This window comes from Trichechus manatus, unplaced genomic scaffold, assembly GCF_000243295.1.
Source record: "Trichechus manatus latirostris isolate Lorelei unplaced genomic scaffold, TriManLat1.0 scaffold00181, whole genome shotgun sequence".
Classification (NCBI taxonomy): Eukaryota; Metazoa; Chordata; class Mammalia; order Sirenia; family Trichechidae; genus Trichechus; species Trichechus manatus.
Window position 1 is genome coordinate 2,198,507 of NW_004444117.1, and position 18,461 is coordinate 2,216,967.

The 18,461-nt window shown below is 49.8% G+C and overlaps 1 protein-coding gene across 1 annotated transcript in view; it reads right to left on the reverse strand.

Annotated features, from left to right (window-relative positions):
- The window catches only part of ADAMTS2 (ADAM metallopeptidase with thrombospondin type 1 motif 2), a 298,006-nt gene that overhangs the window by 128,782 nt on the left and 150,763 nt on the right, over positions 1–18,461 (reverse strand). The window contains exon 4 of the mRNA XM_004387150.1: positions 11,887–12,089. Within this exon, the coding sequence (XP_004387207.1) occupies positions 11,887–12,089 (203 nt within the window). The remainder of the gene's footprint in view (positions 1–11,886; positions 12,090–18,461) is intronic.

Sequence of the window (18,461 nt, forward strand, 5' to 3'; positions counted from 1 at the left end):
TAGCTCCTGCTTTGACAACCCTCAGCTCCCTGCAAGAGGCCAGGGACAGGCTGCTCCAAGGTTCCCACATCCGCTGTCAGGGGAGGCCTCCCAGAAAAGGAGTTGTAGGGGGAGAAGCCCAAGGGAGGGGCACCACCCATTTCGGGGAAGAAGAGGCAGAGGTGAGGCCAGGTTGGGCTGGCCCCCACCACCATGGAGACATTCTCCACCCTGTCTCACCATCGCTGGTCTATTGTCCACCCCTTTCCCCGCTGGTATGCCAGCTCTGCGTAGGCAGGCCCCCTGGGCTAGCTCTCACGACATTCCCAGCACCCAGAACTGTGTCTGACACATAGTAAGTGCTCTATAAACAAGCGCTGAGTGAATGAGTAAGTGGCCGGGTGAGTCAATCTTAAAGAGAATCGGAAGACACAATCAGTGGAGAAGCTGAGGGGAAAACCAGCAGAGTCACAGAAGTAGATGAGAAAGCTCCTTTCAAGGAAGGGGAGGCAAGAGGGTGGTCAGCAACTTCGAGTGCTGTTGGGAGGACAGATAGGGCCCAGTTGAGAAAACGCCTTGATGCTTCCTTACAGATCCAGGTGTGCAGCCTCTCTGAACCTCAGTGCCCTCATCCAGGAAAGGGAACCTGCATGGTGCCACAGGGTAGTGCACAGGAATCTTGCAGGGTCTGGACATGGGAAACCACAGCAAATGCTAGTTCCTGTCTCTTCAGGCCGTAGGGAGAGGTGTTTCGGGCTTTGAAGGCAACAAGCCCCAAACTCCCCAAGAGAGATGACTATCTTTTTAGACTCCAAACCAACCATATCGTTCCCCTGCAATGTTATGTCAGTGGCTCTCGGGACCTCAAAGGACAACGCTACGCCCCTTAGTCTGGCCCAGCCTCAACCCCTACAGTCTACACTCCAGCCAGGCAAAAAACGTGCAGCGCGTACAGTGATGCTTTCCACGTGCTGTTCCAACACAGAGCACCATCAGCACCATGGGCATGTGCTTCCCTGGTTAACTCCTGCCTCTGCCTTAGGGAGTAGCTGAAGTGGCCCTCATCTGAGGACCCTACCCTGCGACCCCAGGCACCCTTCCCTGTGACCCTGCAGTGCCTGGTACTTGCAACAATCAGTGCACTTATTAACCAGGTGTGATTACTTGCTCCTGGCCCTGCTCCTCACCCTCCCACACCACGCACTCACTGAGGGCAGGGACATGTCTTGCTCACTTCTATACCCCAGTTCCCAAAAGGGGGCCAATGTAGACCAGGGCTCCAGAGGGTGCTGCATGGATGAATATTTGATCAATGACAGCTCACATTCGAGGAACGCTCTCCACATGCCAGCTCTCTGCTAATGGGCACTTTTCTGGCATTTAGCTGAAATAAAGCTCACGTGAACCCCAGGAGGTAGCTGCTAATTACCCCAGGGCAGGTAGCCACCTCCTTTCTTCTAGACTGGAAGGTACAATCAGGCTGCCTTCAGGCATGTTCTGAATCACCTGTACAGTGAATTTCACTGTGTTGCCAACATTGAGGAACCCTGGTAGTACAGTGGTTAAGAGCTCGGCTGCTAGCCAAAAGGTCAGCAGTTCAAATACACCAGCCACTCCTTGGAAATCCTGTGGGGTGGTTCTACTCTGTCCTGTAGGGTCAGTATAGGACAATGGGTTTTGCCAACACTGAACAATCACTAGATTTCCCATAAAAAATTGGATTTCCAGTTTTTCATGGAAAAAAAGCGTTGAAAATAGTGGGCTTGCTTATTCCTACATGACGATAAATGAGTAGGACAAGGAGGTGATTCTGAGGGGTGTGGTCTCTCCTGTTGCCTCAGTCCCTACCACTCCCTGTTGCCTACAGCCCCCCCAGCTCCTGTCAGCATCTGAGTGTGCTGCCTTCTCCTGAGCATTGCACACAGCCTCCCACACACTGCTGGCCCCGAAATGTGCTGGTGACACCAGGGGCCACACTCTCAGGCTAGCAGGACAAGCACGAGAAGCAGGAACAGGGTCAGGAATGTGCGGCAGTAGCCCTGGGCACCAGCAGACCCCAAGGCCTGGGGGGCTGCTATGTCAGGAGGGGAACTTTTGCTTGTTGTCTTCCTGCCCCCCTGTGCTATGGCCAGGGCTGAGCCCAAATGTGCTCCTTTCCCTCCACTGAAGGGAACCAGATTTTAGTCTCCAGTTTCAGATATATTTTTCCTCTTTCCCAGGAAGCAGGGCCAGAGACACGTGAACGGGGACTTGGGGCAAGGCCTTAGCCCTGGCTGGCTTGCAGCACCGTGGCCAGTTAACGAGATACCCCCACGGCCGGCAGAATACATTCCTGGCCTGCCACTGTCTCCCCAGCATCACAATGCAGCCCCAACATTCCTGAAAGTTGGTGAGAAATTGAGCCCATATGCCTTCTGATTGTTTGCAAACACTGGCAAGCCTTGGGTAAGTCCAGGCCAATTTCTGGATTAAATTAGAAAAGAGGAAAAATTTCTGAATCCCATAACAGAGAGAAATCATGCATTCAACAAAAATTGTTTAAGAACATACCGTACAGAGAATTGTCCTCGTGCTACAAGGAGTCAAAGGTTATGGCCTGGGCTCTGAAAGCATATTTTGTATACCACACTCTCCATAGGCCTAAGGAGCCTGTCTGCCCTCAGCAGGAGAGGTGCTTTGGGGGCCTCAGGAATTCTTTCAGAACGTGAATGGTTAACACAGCTGGGAGAAACTTCCTGCACTGCCTGCCCATAAATTCACTTCTCCTGCTCTGCTGTTTTAAAGTAGTTAAGAACAGCTCATGCAATCACTTTAAAATGAATTCCTTAAAGTGACCTTAGCAGATCCTAGAGCTGGTAAGGGTAGGGTGGGGTGGGGTGGTCTTAGCTCAAGTTTGAGGCCCCTGCTACGGCCTGCAGGAAAGGGCTGCTCCAACCTCAAGGCCTTTACCCACAGAAGGCTCAGAGGACTACAGAGGAGAAGGGAGAGCTTGTCTCCTGAGGGCCTGCCTCTTGTCAGGGACCCTACTGGCCTTTACGGAAGCTTAGAGCATGTGGGAGGAGAAAATGTCTCCAGTTTAAGGATGAGAAAACTAAGCTTAGGAAAGGGAAGGAAGTTTGCCCGGTAGGTAAATGCCAGGATTAGGATCCAGCTGCTTCTGACTCCAAAGCCAGTGCCCATTCTATGCCCAGTGCTTCTCTAACACATACACCCAAATGCACTGATGCAGAGGAACATGAATGCTAACATTAGAGGGCTGGGGCCACAGCTCAAGGTGGGCACTAAGCAAATGAGACATGTCTTTAGCGCCTGATAGCAAATATTTATTCAGGGCCAGATGGTAAATATTTTCAGCTCTGCAGGCCGTATGGTCTCTGTCGCAGCTACTTAACTCTGCTGTTGTAGCACAAAAGCAGGCAAAGGCAATTCATAAATAAATGGGTATGGCTGTGTTCCAATAAAACTTTATTTACAATAATGGGGGGCAGGCCAGATTTGGGCCTCAGGCCTTACTTTGCCAATCCCTGCTTTAGAGTCTCCAATTTATCTTGAAAAGTTTGTGTGAATTTTGCTTTAACTCAGTAATACGTCCAAGTTTAATATAAAATTGATGTTTTAAAATGCTTGCCATCCAAAACTGTGGCCCTTTGGGGGAGACTTCTCATGTCTGTCTGAGGCCACCTGGGAGAACATGTTCCCCAGTAGCAAAGGGCCGATTGTGGGCCCTCTTTAGGGGGTAGAATATCACCCACCACAATGGTCTGTCTCACATCAACAAGGACTATAATCATACCAGCGGCTGGTACAGGCAGTTCTAGGTCATAGTGGATACTAAGATTCCAAGCAACACATCGAGGTCTTAGGTTTCTCAGGGAAGAGTAGGATTATAATTAGGAAGAGTAAAATTAAAAGCCACACAGGAAACATTGGTCGTGAGCCCAAGTTTTGTATTTCTTGAAGTCTTTGGCACAAATAGATTTTGCTTTTAAAAACGCATATGTAACTATATTACTTTAATAATGGTTCTAGCCTTCCCATAACGCATTGGTCTCTTGCCTCCCATTTACCTGAGCCTGGACAAGAGCCCCCTGTCTGTGCCTGCTGAGATAACACAGCACCTGGACTGTGTTCTAGAGCAGCTGCATGGCACGCAGGCCCAAGCTCTCAACTTGGGAGTCCCAAGTCACACACTGTGACTGCATTTAGTCTGAGAACAGAGACTGGCTCAGGGGCTGGGAGATCAAGTTTGTGAAAATGTGATAATCATCTAAGCACCAGGGATGGTAACAGGCATGTTTCAGAATGTTAACCGGATCCCAGCCTGGGAGCACCAGATATAGCAGGGAGCATGATGTTGAAAGAGAAGGTGAAGGCAATGGGTCAAATAGGATTGAGGTTCCCTAATGCAGCAAGACAGCCGGGCAGAGGGCGCTCCCTCGTCCTCAAGGCAGCATCATGTGGCGGTGGAGGGATGGGCCAGAGGTGAAGGCTGGGTGCATCAGGAATGGGAAAAAGAGTGAGACCAGCTGCTGAGAGCAAGTCTGTGAGCAGGAGATCCACGCAGGGCCTGGCGTAGTGCCGGTGAGGGACAGGGAGGAGGCAGCAAGGCTGGGAGGGCCACACCTGCCCCACGTCTCACCCTCCGTCTTCACAGTCCTCACAATGATGGGGAACGAGACCCCTCCCTCCAACCAGGTGCCGTGCAGGCTCTCGGGCTGGTGGCCTGAGAGGATCCTGGTCTCTCTCACCAGGCAAAGGGCTGCTGAGCCCAAGGATACTGAACCTCCCCCTGGTTTACCAGCAAATCATGGGGGCTAAGGCCACAAGAGAGCTACAAATCAGTGTGGAGGGCCCGAGAAGATGAACCTCGTACCCCACAGCTCAGACTATTGCTCAGAACAGACCCCAGGCCCTTTTAGGCACAGGTTTCTTCATCAGGGAGTCCCTGGGTGGCGCAAACAGCCACCGAAAGGTTGCAGGTTTGAGTTCACCCAGAGTGCCTTGGAAGAAAGGCCTGGCAGTCTACTTCCAAAAAATCAGCCATTGAAAACTCTAGGGAGTACAGTTCTGCTCTGATACACATGGACTCAACAGTAACTGGTAACTGGCTCTTCATCAGGACAGAAAGCTGAGAGCAGGGTGGCTTTGAGGAGGGCTGGCTTTGGGCTGAGCCTAGATGGTGTGTAGGATGCAGACAGCAGAGGAGGGTGAGTGCCATGGAGCAGAAAGGAAGGGCACCTCCAGGAAACAGGGAATAGTCGGACTGGGTTAGAAGGTCTGGGCACAGGGTTCAAGTTCCTGAATGCACCCTGCAGGTGGGGCCGGCTTCATGAACTAGCGACCAGTGCCCTGCTGAGAAGGGACCCACACTTGGGGCTTACCTCTGTGGTTGCATCTAAAATGCTTCATACTTTCACCGTTGACTTGTTTTGTAAGTTCCACTGGGACAAAAGCTCACGCTGAGGCTTGGAGCAGGACTTACGCACTGGTTCCCGCCATCCCTTCCCTGGCCCTGGTATCCCGCCGCACCCTGCCAGCCGAGCCTTCCCCTCCGCACCCTTCAACCACTGCCACCCTCTGGCCCTGCAGGGGCCAGGGCGCAGATGCGGGGTGGGTCGGGGTGGGACGCATGTGCCCCAGACCATCTTGGGGTGGGGCAAGGGTGGCTGGTGGGAGGCAGCCAGAGTCCGTGTCTGGTGGAGTTGAGCCTCTCTTGCTCCCCAATCCAGGTATTGAGAGCCATGCAGCACAGCGGGGCAAAGACCCTTGGGGACAGCCTGTTTGCCATGGGTTGGGGCGGTGGGCCCATAGGAAGGGGAGATGCCTGACTCAACTTCCACAGACCTGCCTTGGATGCCATTCTAGTGGCGGGGGACAGAGGACCACCCCGCCCGCACCCTGCAGCTGTCAGGCCCCACTAGGCATGCATCCCACATTGCTGGGCAGCTCCAGGTGCCTATGAGGATCTGCACTCACTCCAACTATCTCAATGCTGGAGGTGCCTGCTCTTCTTCCCTCCAGCCTTCCTGGGTCTGGCTTGTGTGGATCTGCACATTTAGCCAGCTCAAGGCACCCTCCAGGGATGAGCCACAAAATGCAAGTTTATTTAATTTTCGTGATTCCACATGTACATTAAATGCTCTAAGGTTTTCTTTTTAAACTGGAATTACACAATATAAAGATGAACATAAAGTTGAATATAAAGTTCATGCTAATAATTTAAAGTTCCAATTTTTCTTTACTTAGACATTGGAAGAACCCTGGTGGCGCAATGGTTAAGAGCTGGGTTGCTAACCTCAAGGATGTCAGTGAGAACCCACCAGTGGCTTCAGGGTTCCCATTCTGCTGCCGTAAAGATTACAACCTGGGAAGCCCTATGGGGTAGTTCTACTCTGTCATATAGGATCACTATGAATGGGAAATCAACTCGATCGCACACAACAACAGAGTGACGTTAAATAGCAAATAATAATTTTTAAAAAAAACCATGACAAGTTGAGCGAGACTGCAGAAGAAAGGAAAAATCTTTGTGTGTACCTTTAACCGCACTTTTTTGTGCTCTTTAAACAAGAGGGAGCCCTAGTGGTGCAGTGGTTAACAGCTCAGTTGCTAACCAAAAGGTCAGCAGTTCGAATCCACCAGCAGCTCCTTGGAAATCCTATGGGGCATATCTACTCTGTCCTATAGGGTCACTATGAGTCAGAATTGACTCAAAGGCAGCAGGTCGAACAAGAGGTCTCGCATTTTCATTTTCCCCGGGGGCCAGCTCTGCCCATAGGCCAGCATTTCCCAAAGAGCGGACACTGACAATATCCTGATGGTTTGGGGGGTAGCCAGATGCTGCATGAAATAAAAATAAGTCACCCATAAGGAAGTTCGCTCCTTGGATTCTCTCTCCATCCTTCCTCTTTGGGAGACCTCAGCATGGAGCTGCTGCAGTTTAACATGGGGGTGGCAAGAACGGTCAGGTGGTCAGTGAGTGGCCGGAGTTTGGGAAATGATGCTGCTCACAGCAGGCCATGGGTGCTACTACCAGGGCCAACCAGAGAGAAGCTTCAGAAGATTAACTTCTGCGAGGGCAGGAAATGGCAAGCACATCACCCAGGGGAGAAACCAGGAAGGGAAAGATCACATGATCTGACCACACGCAAAAATGTAAGACGTCAAAAACTACCCCAAAACAAAACAAAAGGCAAACAATGAAAATAGTTCCCATACATATGACAGACAAAAAGTTAACCTATTTTAATCTAAAGTCTCTTCAAACTAGCAAGAATGAAACTAAAATCCCAGTAGAATAAAGGGCATGAATAGGCCAATCACAAACAAACAAAAAAAAAAAGATTGCTGTTTTTAAATACATATTTTTTAAATGCAACCTCATTACCATCAAATCAAAACAACTTAAAACAAAAAGTGTATCTCCACTGTAGCTACCAAATTGCCATAACGAAAAAGGAGTCCGTGGTGATGAGGAGGTGGGGGGACGGGCACTCCTCACAGCTGAAGGAGCATGAATAGATGTTTCAAAACCTTAACAGGAAACGTTGTGGAATATAAAGCTTTAAAATGCCCTTACCTGTTGACCAGGAATTTCACTTTTAGGAACTCATTTTAAGAAAATAATTAAGGATAAGTAATAGATTCAGCTGTAAGGATATTCATTACTGTTTTATTTCTAATACAAAAATAAAAATAAAGAGTGGCCTATCTGACCTATAATAGGGAAATCAGCTTGTTATATGAGTGGTTTAGAGCTGTGGCTGCTAACCAAAAAGTCGGCAGTTTGAACCCAGCAGCTGCTCCTTGGAAACCCTATGCGGCAGTTCTACTCTGTCTTACAGGGTCGCTATGAGTCAGAATCGACTCAATGGCAATGAGTTTGCTTTTTTTTTGGTTTTCGTATAAATAATAAGTTACATAAAAAGTATGTTACCGTCATATGGTACAATTTTATGTAATCATTAAAACAAGGCAGAATAACTGATGGGAGAAAACATTCACATACCTATATGAATATATTCTAATTTTTCATTTTAATTAATAGTTTATCTGTGGTAAGTGTAGTATTTCAATAAACAATGTTACTTTTCTAGATTCAAGGAGGAAAAGAGGGAAACGGCCTGGCTGGTGTGTGCCAGAATGGGTTGGTGGAAGGTCTGAACACCGTGAGACCCTTTATGCGCCTGGGTGGCTCTAGTGAAGTGCTTAGCAAACATTCACAACCCTTCTCATCTTCCAGTGAGTCTGAGATGGAGAAAGGGATGGAGTGATTAATTCCCATTTTCCTATGAAAACAGGAATAAAATGTCTTGTGCATTAATGTAGGAAGGAAGTGGCACCTCTAGTGATTTCCCACTATCCTTAGAGTCACATCCAAATCCTTTCCCACTTCTAGAAGGCCTTGCCTGCCTCTGACTTCCCCTCCTGCCCCATGCCTCTTGCTCAGCACAACAGCCTTCCTTCATTTCTTCAATCATGCTGATCTCACTCCTACCTCAGGGCCTTTTGCATGCCTGTTTCCTCAGCCTGGAGCATTCTATCCTGCTTCTTCCCACAGTCATCCATTATCATTCAGGTCTCACCTCCAATGTGATTTCCTTCAAGTGGCCTCCCTGACCTCTTGTATAAAGTGGCTCACCTTCCCCCACCCTTCTCCCTTTTCCATCTCATCAACTATTTTATTTCCTTCATTGCATTTATCATTATCTGAAATGATCTCATTTATATTTTTACTGGAATGTTGTCTGTGTCCCCCCACCAAAATGTAGGCCCATGGCAACAGGGACCATGACTAGTCTTGCTCACTGTGGTGACATATAGTAGATACCCAAAAAATATTTGTTAAATACATGGATGGAAGCCAGGTGCGTTAGACAGAATAGGATAAGCTACGACACAGTGACAGAGAATCTACAGCATCTCAGTAGCTTAATAACAATGAAGGCTCTTTTCTTGCTCACATCATAGTCCAACGCAGGTTGGGTGGTCCTGCCCCATCTTGCAGCCTATGTGGCTTCCAAGGTCACTGTGGCAAGGAAAGAGAGAAATGGAGGGGACACACTGGATCTTAACTGCCTTGGTCAAGAGGTGACATGTGTTACTTCCTTTCACATAGACCATTAGACAAAACTAGCCACACAGCCCCAAATTAACTGCAAGGCTGGGAAGTGGAGGGGTTGCAATGAGTTTAACTGTCTGTACCATACCAGGACCCCATATCCCAGCCACAAGCTCTGCCCATGAAGAGACTCCAAAGGGAGTCTTGCAGGCAGAAATCATCCAGTGTGATGATGATGAGGGAAATCGAGGCAGCAGAGCTGCCAGCTGTGGGGCGTCGGGCTGAGGGGCCCAAGCCTGTGCTCAGCTCACCCTCAGCTTCTCTTCTTCCCGTGTGCGGGGGCTGCATCCTCTGCCACCGGGACCCCCACCAGATCCTCCTCCCAGGGCATTGATAGCTCATTGAGCACCTGCCCACCCAAGGCAGCCCTGGGCCGCAGGCACGCTAGCACAGTCAGCCCTCGTTCTGCAGGCTCACACAGCTAACCAAAAGCCTCCCTTGGAGCAAGGTCCAGACCAGCTGCCGCCACGTGTTCACCACATTGCTGCTGGAAAGCCTCATGGCCAGCAGTGGACTGACAAGTGGATGGAGATGTGCCCCAGACAGACCTTCCAGGGCTGTCAGGATTCTGGCTGTGGCTCTAGGGGAGCCAACTCCTCCAGTGTCTCAAGGTTTCGCTCACGGCTCCGCACGCAGGTCCTGCCCACACCGCTGTTTAGACCACTGTGTTCCATCAAGTTCAAAGGCAGGGCACAGCTGGAAGTCCTGCTGTGCACAAATCCTCCTCAGCTGTGTTGTCCAATATGGTAGCCACTAACCACACTGGCTATTTAAATTTAAATGTGAATTAATTAGAATAAATTAAATAATCTAAAAATTCCATTTTTCAGTTGCACTAGCCACATTTTCAGTACTCAAGAGACAAGTGGTCATCGGCTATCTTACTGGACAATGTGGTATTAGAACATTTCTACCATCACAGAAAGTTCTGTTGCACAGCCCTGTTCTTAAACGTCATCTTTTCTGAAATAGTCATGCTTCCTCAATACTCCCCTCCACAAGATCACCAAATGGTCCTGCATGCCTTAGATCAGCCCCTAGATTCTCTCAGGTATGCAAAGCTCTCAATGAGAGCACAGAGCTTTAGAGGGTATTAATTGTCAGGGAAACCCCACACATCAAACACTGCTGTGCCTTATCTTCCTTGTCCACGCTGCACTCTTGAGGAGGTAGGGGGAGCTCAGATTAGAGGCACAGACCTCCTTTCTGTGTCTCCCTGAGCTCCAGGGCTGTCTGCCATGCCCCTCTGTCTCTGCAGGACCTACTGCTGTGCTTAGGACAAGCGAACATTCAATCCACATTGGCTGAATAAGTAAATGCACATCTGTGCAATGTGGAAGAAACACATGACCCAGCTACTCTTTCTCAATTTACTAGGACTTATCACTTATAATCCTTTCTTTGTCATGACAAAATTCATGTCAATTTAAGACTTTTTATACTTATCAGGAACAGTGGGGTACAATTGGATCAAAAGGGAGTGAATGAATAAATTGAAGTCGACTGGCAAAACCAAAAGAAAGCTCTAGACTTCCTCCAGTCATAGGTATGTGTGACAGAGGGACCCTCCATACCAGGAAAATGAAAATTTGCCTCCACTAGCCTCATGAAGAACTCATCATGGCTGTCCCAACTTCAATCAGAGTCCTTGGCCTACTTCTCAAGAATGACTTCTCATCATAGTAAAACCACATTTTATTTAGAGACTGAAAAGCACCTTCACCTTCCTTATCTCATTCAATCCTAACAACCTCTAAGATGGAATTTATGGATCCATTTCCAAGGGAGAAAGTCAAGGCTCAGAGGATAGGAGTTGCATTCCCAATGACACACCTGGAAATGGTGGGGCCAGGAATTGATCTGGGCTCTCTAAGTCTAAGCACAGCCTACATTTGAAGGCAAGGTGCCCGCATATGCACATGGCAGAGTAAGGGGAGGATCGCACACGCCTGTACAAAAGCTGGGACATGTGCCCTGGACCCCCACGCCGCCATCCTTGTACCTCCTTCAGGGATTGGCCTGGAGTGGGTGGGGGTGGCCCTTCCTCTCCTCAGCATTTGGTAGACAAGGGCAGGTGCCACTGGTACCCAAGAAGATTTAGGTGACACACAGACATGCCACTAAATAGTCCAGGATCACAGGAAGAAATTGATTCCCTTTTCAATATCCTTTCAACTCTTTTGATTATTTCAAGGAGAAGCCTTGGATGAGTTTCAGTCTGTCCCTGCCTTGAACATTCACTATCATCCCTTTTTAACAGAATGTGAGCTGTGGTTCACAGCCTTCAGAAAGCAGGACTACAGTTGAATAGCATAGCTTTACATTTTAGCTTACTTTTTAGGTAAAATGATGTTTCCTTTTTAAATAATTTGAAGTTGTAAAAAAGTCAATTGGTTTATAGAAAAATACACAGTCCAGTTACTTTGTGGATATGGCAAAAACGAAGAAAAATGGTACACAAATGACTGGAGTTTGTGAAAAACTGCCTTAGTGGGTAAACAGACTTGCCAAGTCAGAATTACTCCCAATTTACAGATGAGAAAACTGAGATTCATTGAGGTAGATGGGATGCCTAACATGAAAGCTCAGCTTTTCTCACCTGTGGGCGTTATAGAGTGTCCCTGTGTAGACGTCATTCACCTGAAACATCACAAGGGAAACCTAGCAGGCAGCAAATCTTCCCCCAGAAGGTGCAGGTGCCTTGATCCACCTGCCTCACTCTTATTTCAGGGTGAGTTGTTGGCTCTGCCCACTCCCCCTTCCACCTCTGGAAGCCCCACACTCACAATGTTCATGAGGGTGAGCAGGTATTTCTGCACGTGCTCCTTCCCATGGAACTGGACCACAGAGTCGTCCACACCCAGCAGGACCTCAATGTTGTAGTCGTCGTCTGCAGCGTGCCTCCGCGCCCTCCGCCTTGAGCTGTTGACTCGCTCTTCCAGCACGCCCAGGGCCCGGCTGAGGCTGTCCAGGCTGCCCAGGGCAGCTCCTGGAAGGAGAGAGGACACAGTCTTCAGCGGCAGCAGCACGGGCTCACCAGGGACCTCACAGCAGGACAAAAACTCCACTCAGATGCCACTTAACACCTGCCAGGAGCCAGTATGGCCACCATGGTATTGAAAACTCACAGCAACCTTGCACCAAGGGCACTGTAGTCCCATTTTACAGAAGAACAAACCAAGGTTCAGAGAGGGAGCGACATGCCAAGTCAGCTCAGAGCCAGCAGCACTCAAGCCACCACTTTTGGGTGCAAGGCTGGGCTCATTCCCAAGTGCCTGGTGGTGATTCCAGCCACAGCATGGCCCACAGTGATCTCTACGCACAGCTGTGGCCCAGGACAGGGCCTAATGACGTCTCTGCTTCCTGCGGCCGCTGCACCACGGTCCAGCATCACGCAGCCCAGAGCAGGCACGGGATGGAGAGGCCGGGATTCATGGGAATGGGAGTGGGCAGAATCAGCTCACTCCCTACACTCACACATTCACACTCCTGGCTGTATGCCCAGTTTGCCAAGAGGCTGGTGGTGCAGGTGGCCCCTGTTACAACTGGCGAAAGTGAGACTTGGCCAGGGAGGTGTGTGTCCTCTCCTTGGGCCCCAGCTCCCCTCCAGAACTTTCTTCTCAGTCCTCTGCTGAAGCTGCCCCTCACCTCCAGGCCAGCTCCACCTGCCCCACTCCTGAGCTGGGACGCGACCCCTCCATGGCCCCTGGTGACCTGTGCCTCCTGCCTTGGCGTCCCAGGTGCCGAGGAGCAGGGTCTCCTGACGGAACTGTGCAGGGACCAGGAGCAGCCCCTCTTGTGACAGCACCCCCACCATCTGCCCTGGGCAGGCACTGTCCTCCAGCCCCTACAGCCTCAGAAACTAGCCCCATGCTGGGTAGCCAGTCTGGGGAGTAGAGTCTCAGCTGAGGGTTCTGGGGCCTGGAGGTCCATCAGGCTTGGGGCCCCAGGATGTTGACCTACCCATCTGCACAGCTGCAGTTTCTGCCTCAGTTGCCTTGTACTTTCCCATTGGACCTGGAGCCCACCTTGGACAAGCCCCAGCCCCCAGCCCTCCTCTGCCTCACCTCTCAGGACAGGAGCTGGGATGACCAGGCTGACTTTCAGCATCACTGGCTGCCCCTGACCACACTTCCCACTGCCCATTAAGCTCCCCCTGATGACTGTTCTCCATGTCTGTGCAGGTTCCCGGCCTCAGGGTCCTGCTTCTCAGCGGCATTCCCTAGGTGGGTCCTCACTGACTCCTGCCCTGCTAAGTTCATTGTGACATCACCAACCCAGGTGATGGTGGTTTCCTGCCCAGCTAAGGTGGGAAAGGGAGAGCCAAGCTCAGCTGTCAATACCCCTGCACCACCTGTGGGAGATCCTCCCTCTCTCCAAAGAATCTTCCAGAACAATTGTATTTCTCCTCAAAGCCTCTTGTCTGCTGCCTACTCTAGGGACAGGGACAGGAACTCCCTCCATGTCATGGTGGTGCAGGATGGGCCTTGGAGAGAGAATGGGGTTTCTGAAAGCAACATGGCTGCCCATGGACAGGGTCTGGTCACCTGGCCTGGGCGCCAGGCCCTGCTCCACCCTTGGCACTCTGCACACGTCTGCTCATTCTGTGTTGACAACAGGCCCTTCAGTGAGTCCATTCTACAGATGTGGAGACTCTCAGGCAGGAGTTCTTGTCTTTACACCCTGCAGTCTGTCTCATGGCCAGGGCCCAGAAAAGACACACTGATCATTAGGTCTGAGGCTCAAACCTGCAACCTGGCCATGGAGCAGAGACCACGAGGGAGAAGTGGAGGTGAGAAGCAGGGGGTGAGGCTTTGACAGAAAAGAGAGCAGGTGGGGGCTGGGCTGAGGGGCTGCTTATACTCCTGTTCCTCCAGGGGCCCTTGGATGCCCCCTGTGCCCCCTCTACCTGCCTCAGGCACCGCAGCAGGTACTGCCCAGGGCTGCTCGTGGCACTCTGCTATCTGCCTGGGAGATGATTCAGGGCCATCCTGGCCGCTCCCAGAGGAGGCACCGGAGACGTAAACCTGACAGGGGCTTTGAGGAATTGCTACTCTATTTTTACACATTTATTTCTTTGCATTTCCAAGGAACAGGTGCAGCTCACCTTCAGAACCACCTTGGGAAGCAGGAAGATGGTAATTTCCATAAAAAATTATTCCCGTGGGAAGAGGCTAGATAGTTGCCCTCCGTTCCCATCACACAGGGGTCATACCCAGCGGCCCACAGGCAAAACCAGACCACAGAGGTGTTTGCCATTGCCACGTAGTCTTTAAAAGATACTTTATTTGCTTGACAGTAGTTGGAAGTTCGGAGATTTTACGTTTAAAAAAATCTAGAATACCCAGCTTCTCCCGAGAAATGAGAAGATGGGGCCAGCCTGGGCGGTGACTGTCAGCTGGAGGGGAGTGGGCACTGTGCCTGGAAACAGGACACATCGAGCCCACCAGCCTGCCACCCTCACTGACCCCCAGAGGCATCAGAGAGTGCCCCCAACCCTAACCCCACAGTGACCTCTCCAGACATTCTCTATGGGAGGCGCAGGAGCTGCCACTGGGTAGAGCTGGGCTGGGCACATCTTGAAACTGCTTCTGCTGAACAAGCACGGCTCTTCGCTCACTTGTTTGTCACAGACACATTAGAAACAACCAAGTTTTCCAGAGATGCTTTTAGACATGCTTTGTCATGAGACTGGAGCGTCAATTTCACCCCAAGCATAATTGTTGTTATCATCATAATTTTACTCATGATTATTGTTTGGAGTGACTTTGAAAAGCCAGTGGGCATTATGTTCTAGAATCCTCCACCCCTAAGGCTCAGTCCCTATAGATATGCCCCAAAGCTCAAAGGCAAAGCAATGGGGAGAGGAAGAGAGGGTACCTCAGGTCACCAGGCAGGCGGTAGCCCTGCTCTGTTTCTGGCCCCTGGAAGCCTCGTCTCTGCTCAGACCAGACAGGGCACAAGGAGCAGTCAGTGCGGTCTGCCATGCCTCCAGGCCTGAGCCCACATGCACCTCAGACCAGCTGACCTTTCCCATCTCCAGCGACTGGGCCTGGGGGCCAGGCTGATGGTCCACCTTGTCAGGCGTGGATATGACTCCGTTTCCCCACATTCAGCTTGACCCTGGAGCCCAGGCCACGCAGAGACCTGCCCACACCCTGGTCCTAGCAGGCCTGTCCCTCAAGCTGAGTTCTGCTGCAAGGACCACCAGCCAGTGGCAGGTTCCTAGGTGAACCTGGGTAGGCTTCCAAGTGATGCCCTTGACACCAACCTTGGCCTTCAGGACCTTCCCACCTATGCTGGGGTGCCTACTTGGACTAAAGGCCCTTTGCTCCACTCCATCTGTCCCTCTGGGAGAGGGATGAGCTGTTTGTCACTCTCCTCCCTCCCCTGGGAGCTCCCTACATGCTGTAGCTGTCCTGCCAAGCACAGTGACACAGAGCTCATGCAGTCCTCTGCTCCACTGCTCACTCCTGGACCCAGCCTGGATAACAAGCTGTCAGTGCTGCCCATCTCCTGCTGAAGCCAGAGAGGGATGCTGCCTTCCTGCTTTCCTCTGTGTGCTGCCTCCCCTACAAGGAGGCATCACTTGTCCCCTGGAGCTGCTGATTGATGGTAGATGAGAGAAAGCTGAGACCCCAGTCATCACACCCCAGCAGGCTGAAGCAGATCCTATGTTTCAAGTTTGCAACTAAAGAATGTTTTAGTTCCTGGCATTCCCTGGTATTCAGGGACCATTTTGGATGGCAGCCAGGACTTTCTTTGCTCATGTCTCAAGCAAAGAATGACACAGCAGGAAGAGCATCCAAGAGCTGTGCCCAGTTTTAGAGTTTCTAGAGGGAATGGAAAGGGTTACTCAAAGAGTCAATCAATAGACAGGAGAGGACGTGATGAGGGAAGGTATAATCCTTCAAGGGAATCCTGAAGGGGCTGTCATCCAGAGGAACCACTGGTCCCACAGAAAGGAGTGTTGCTAGCACACCTGAGCTCATGTACCTGAGCTCTGCACCTGTCAGCATCCTAGGAGAAGCCCGCCACATCAAGTCTCTGAAGGTACAAAGCCTTTCACAGTGACAAAGCTCCGTCACTCCCAACAGCGATTCAATCCACACACCAAGGAGAAGTCTCCTCACCATCCTCACTGTTGTCCCTAGTTTAGCAGCAAGGAAACTGAGGCACAGAAAGATTAAGTGTTTCTGATAAGCCACAGAGCACAAGAAAGAGGGGCCAGGATCAGAGCACAGGTCTTCAGATTCCAATGTTCTTAACATGCCCCAAAGCAGCCCCTGTACATCACCAACACCCAGGGTTGATTTGGGGGAAACCAAAATTGGTAGAAAGAAGCACAGTGAGCTTGGAGAAGAGAAAACCGGGGTCCTGGGTTTGTAAGCAACTCGGGAGCCTCATGTGGCGGATGACACTGTGAAGGTCCAAGGGCTCCTGGGGTATTTGCTGTTCCCTGTGTACACCCAGACCCCAGGCCTTCATTCAGCTGTCCTCTGGGTCCTCTGATGCTCTTCCTGCCTGAATTGAGCCCACCCACCATGCCTGGTGGAAGCTCCATGAAGTCCCCTTGGAGGCTGGGGCCCAGGGTTGACAGACCCCTACAGCCCAGTGCCAAAGCCCAGTGGCTCCCCCACTGGACACAGAACTCCTGGAAAGCAGGGCTGTGTTTGACCCCATATGCCTCCCCCACAGAGCCTTCCCTGCATACCTACTATGTGCCCAGCTCTGGATATGTGGTGGGGGGATGCTTGGAACCTTGGGAAGCGCATTGCTCAGTGGGTACAGAAGACTCTGCTGTTCCCTCTCCCTGGAATGCTCATCCCCTCATTTCTCATTGGACTGATGTCCTCTCATCCTTCAGCAATCAGCTGAAATGTCACCACCTTATTTCATTCTAAATTAAAATAGGCTCTCACACTGCCCAATTTCCCCCCAATAACATCCCGTTCTCTTCCTTCATGTAATGCACCACATTTGTGGTTCTAATCTCATTTACAAATCTGCTTATGCATTAGGATGGAGGCCCCTGAGGGCAGGGGCCATGAGGTCAGGCATGCCTCAGTTTCCCCAATGCCCCATAGGTAACGGCAGCAGTGTGGGGCAGGAGCCACGGCAGAGAGCAGGTACAATGGGAGCAGAGGGGCCAGCAGAGGAGAACAAAGGCCTTTCTCAGAGGACGCCTGAGCTGGGAGCTGGGCTGGAAGAAGAGGCAGGTGCAGCAGGGCCAAGGAAGGCCAGGCTGGGTAGGGAAACAGGAGCAAAAGTGTGGTGGTGGGCAGAGAAGCATGAGTGGGAACAAAGCCCAGCTATAAACCACTTACACAAGGCATGACTAAAACAAAATGACCCAGAAGAAGTTAAAACAAATGGAGTGAAGAAAGATGTGCCATGTCTAATTGCCAACAAAAAGAAATCAGGCATAATAATATTTATGAGCTAAAATATAATGCAAGGCATTAAGGGAGATCAGCTGATAAACAATTCATCAGGAAGATATAAAAGTTAAAAAACTGTGTGCACCTAATAGAGCTTCAACCTGATATAAGGAGACATAGACAAAGTTACTGTCATATGGGGCATTTTAATACATTTATCTCAGAAAACAGCAGATGAAGTAGATAAAAATTAGGTAAAGATAGACAGGATTTGAATTATTAAGATAGACTTGATGTTTAAACCCAACAATCAGAAAGCATGCCCTTTTCTCAAACACGTGTGGAACAAGTTCCACATTTGACTACACATTAGGACACCAAGGAATTCTCAAAAACCGTGCCCATAATCACTAAGTACAATGAGATAAAATCAGAAATGACAATAAAAAGAAAGCCCTTCAAAGCCCTAAACACCAGAAGTTAAAAACACCGTTCTAATAAGCCTAGAATAAACAGAAAATATAATTTCCAATTGTTGGCTCAAGCAGAAAACCTGAATAAACCCATAACCTCAGAAGAAATTGAAAAAATAGCCAAAGAAAAGCCCAGAAGGTTTTATATAAGAGTTTTACAAAACCTACAAGGAATAGGTACTTCTCATCTTACACAAAATAAGTATGCAAAGATCAATAACTTTCTTGTATATAACAATAACCAGCTAGAAAATAGAGTGGGAACGAGGGCTTATCAACTACAGCAACAAAACCCACAAAATATGTAAGAATAAATAGAAAATAATGAATGTATAAAAGCTAAACAGAAAGAGTAATATATCATTTAAACTTTCTAACAGTACAAAAGAAGACATCAGTAAATGAAGACGCAATGACGTGATCCTGGTTTGGAAGCTGACTCTCCTCCAAATTAATCTATAAATCTAACAATCTCTACCAAAGAATGGTTAAAACCCAATAAAATAA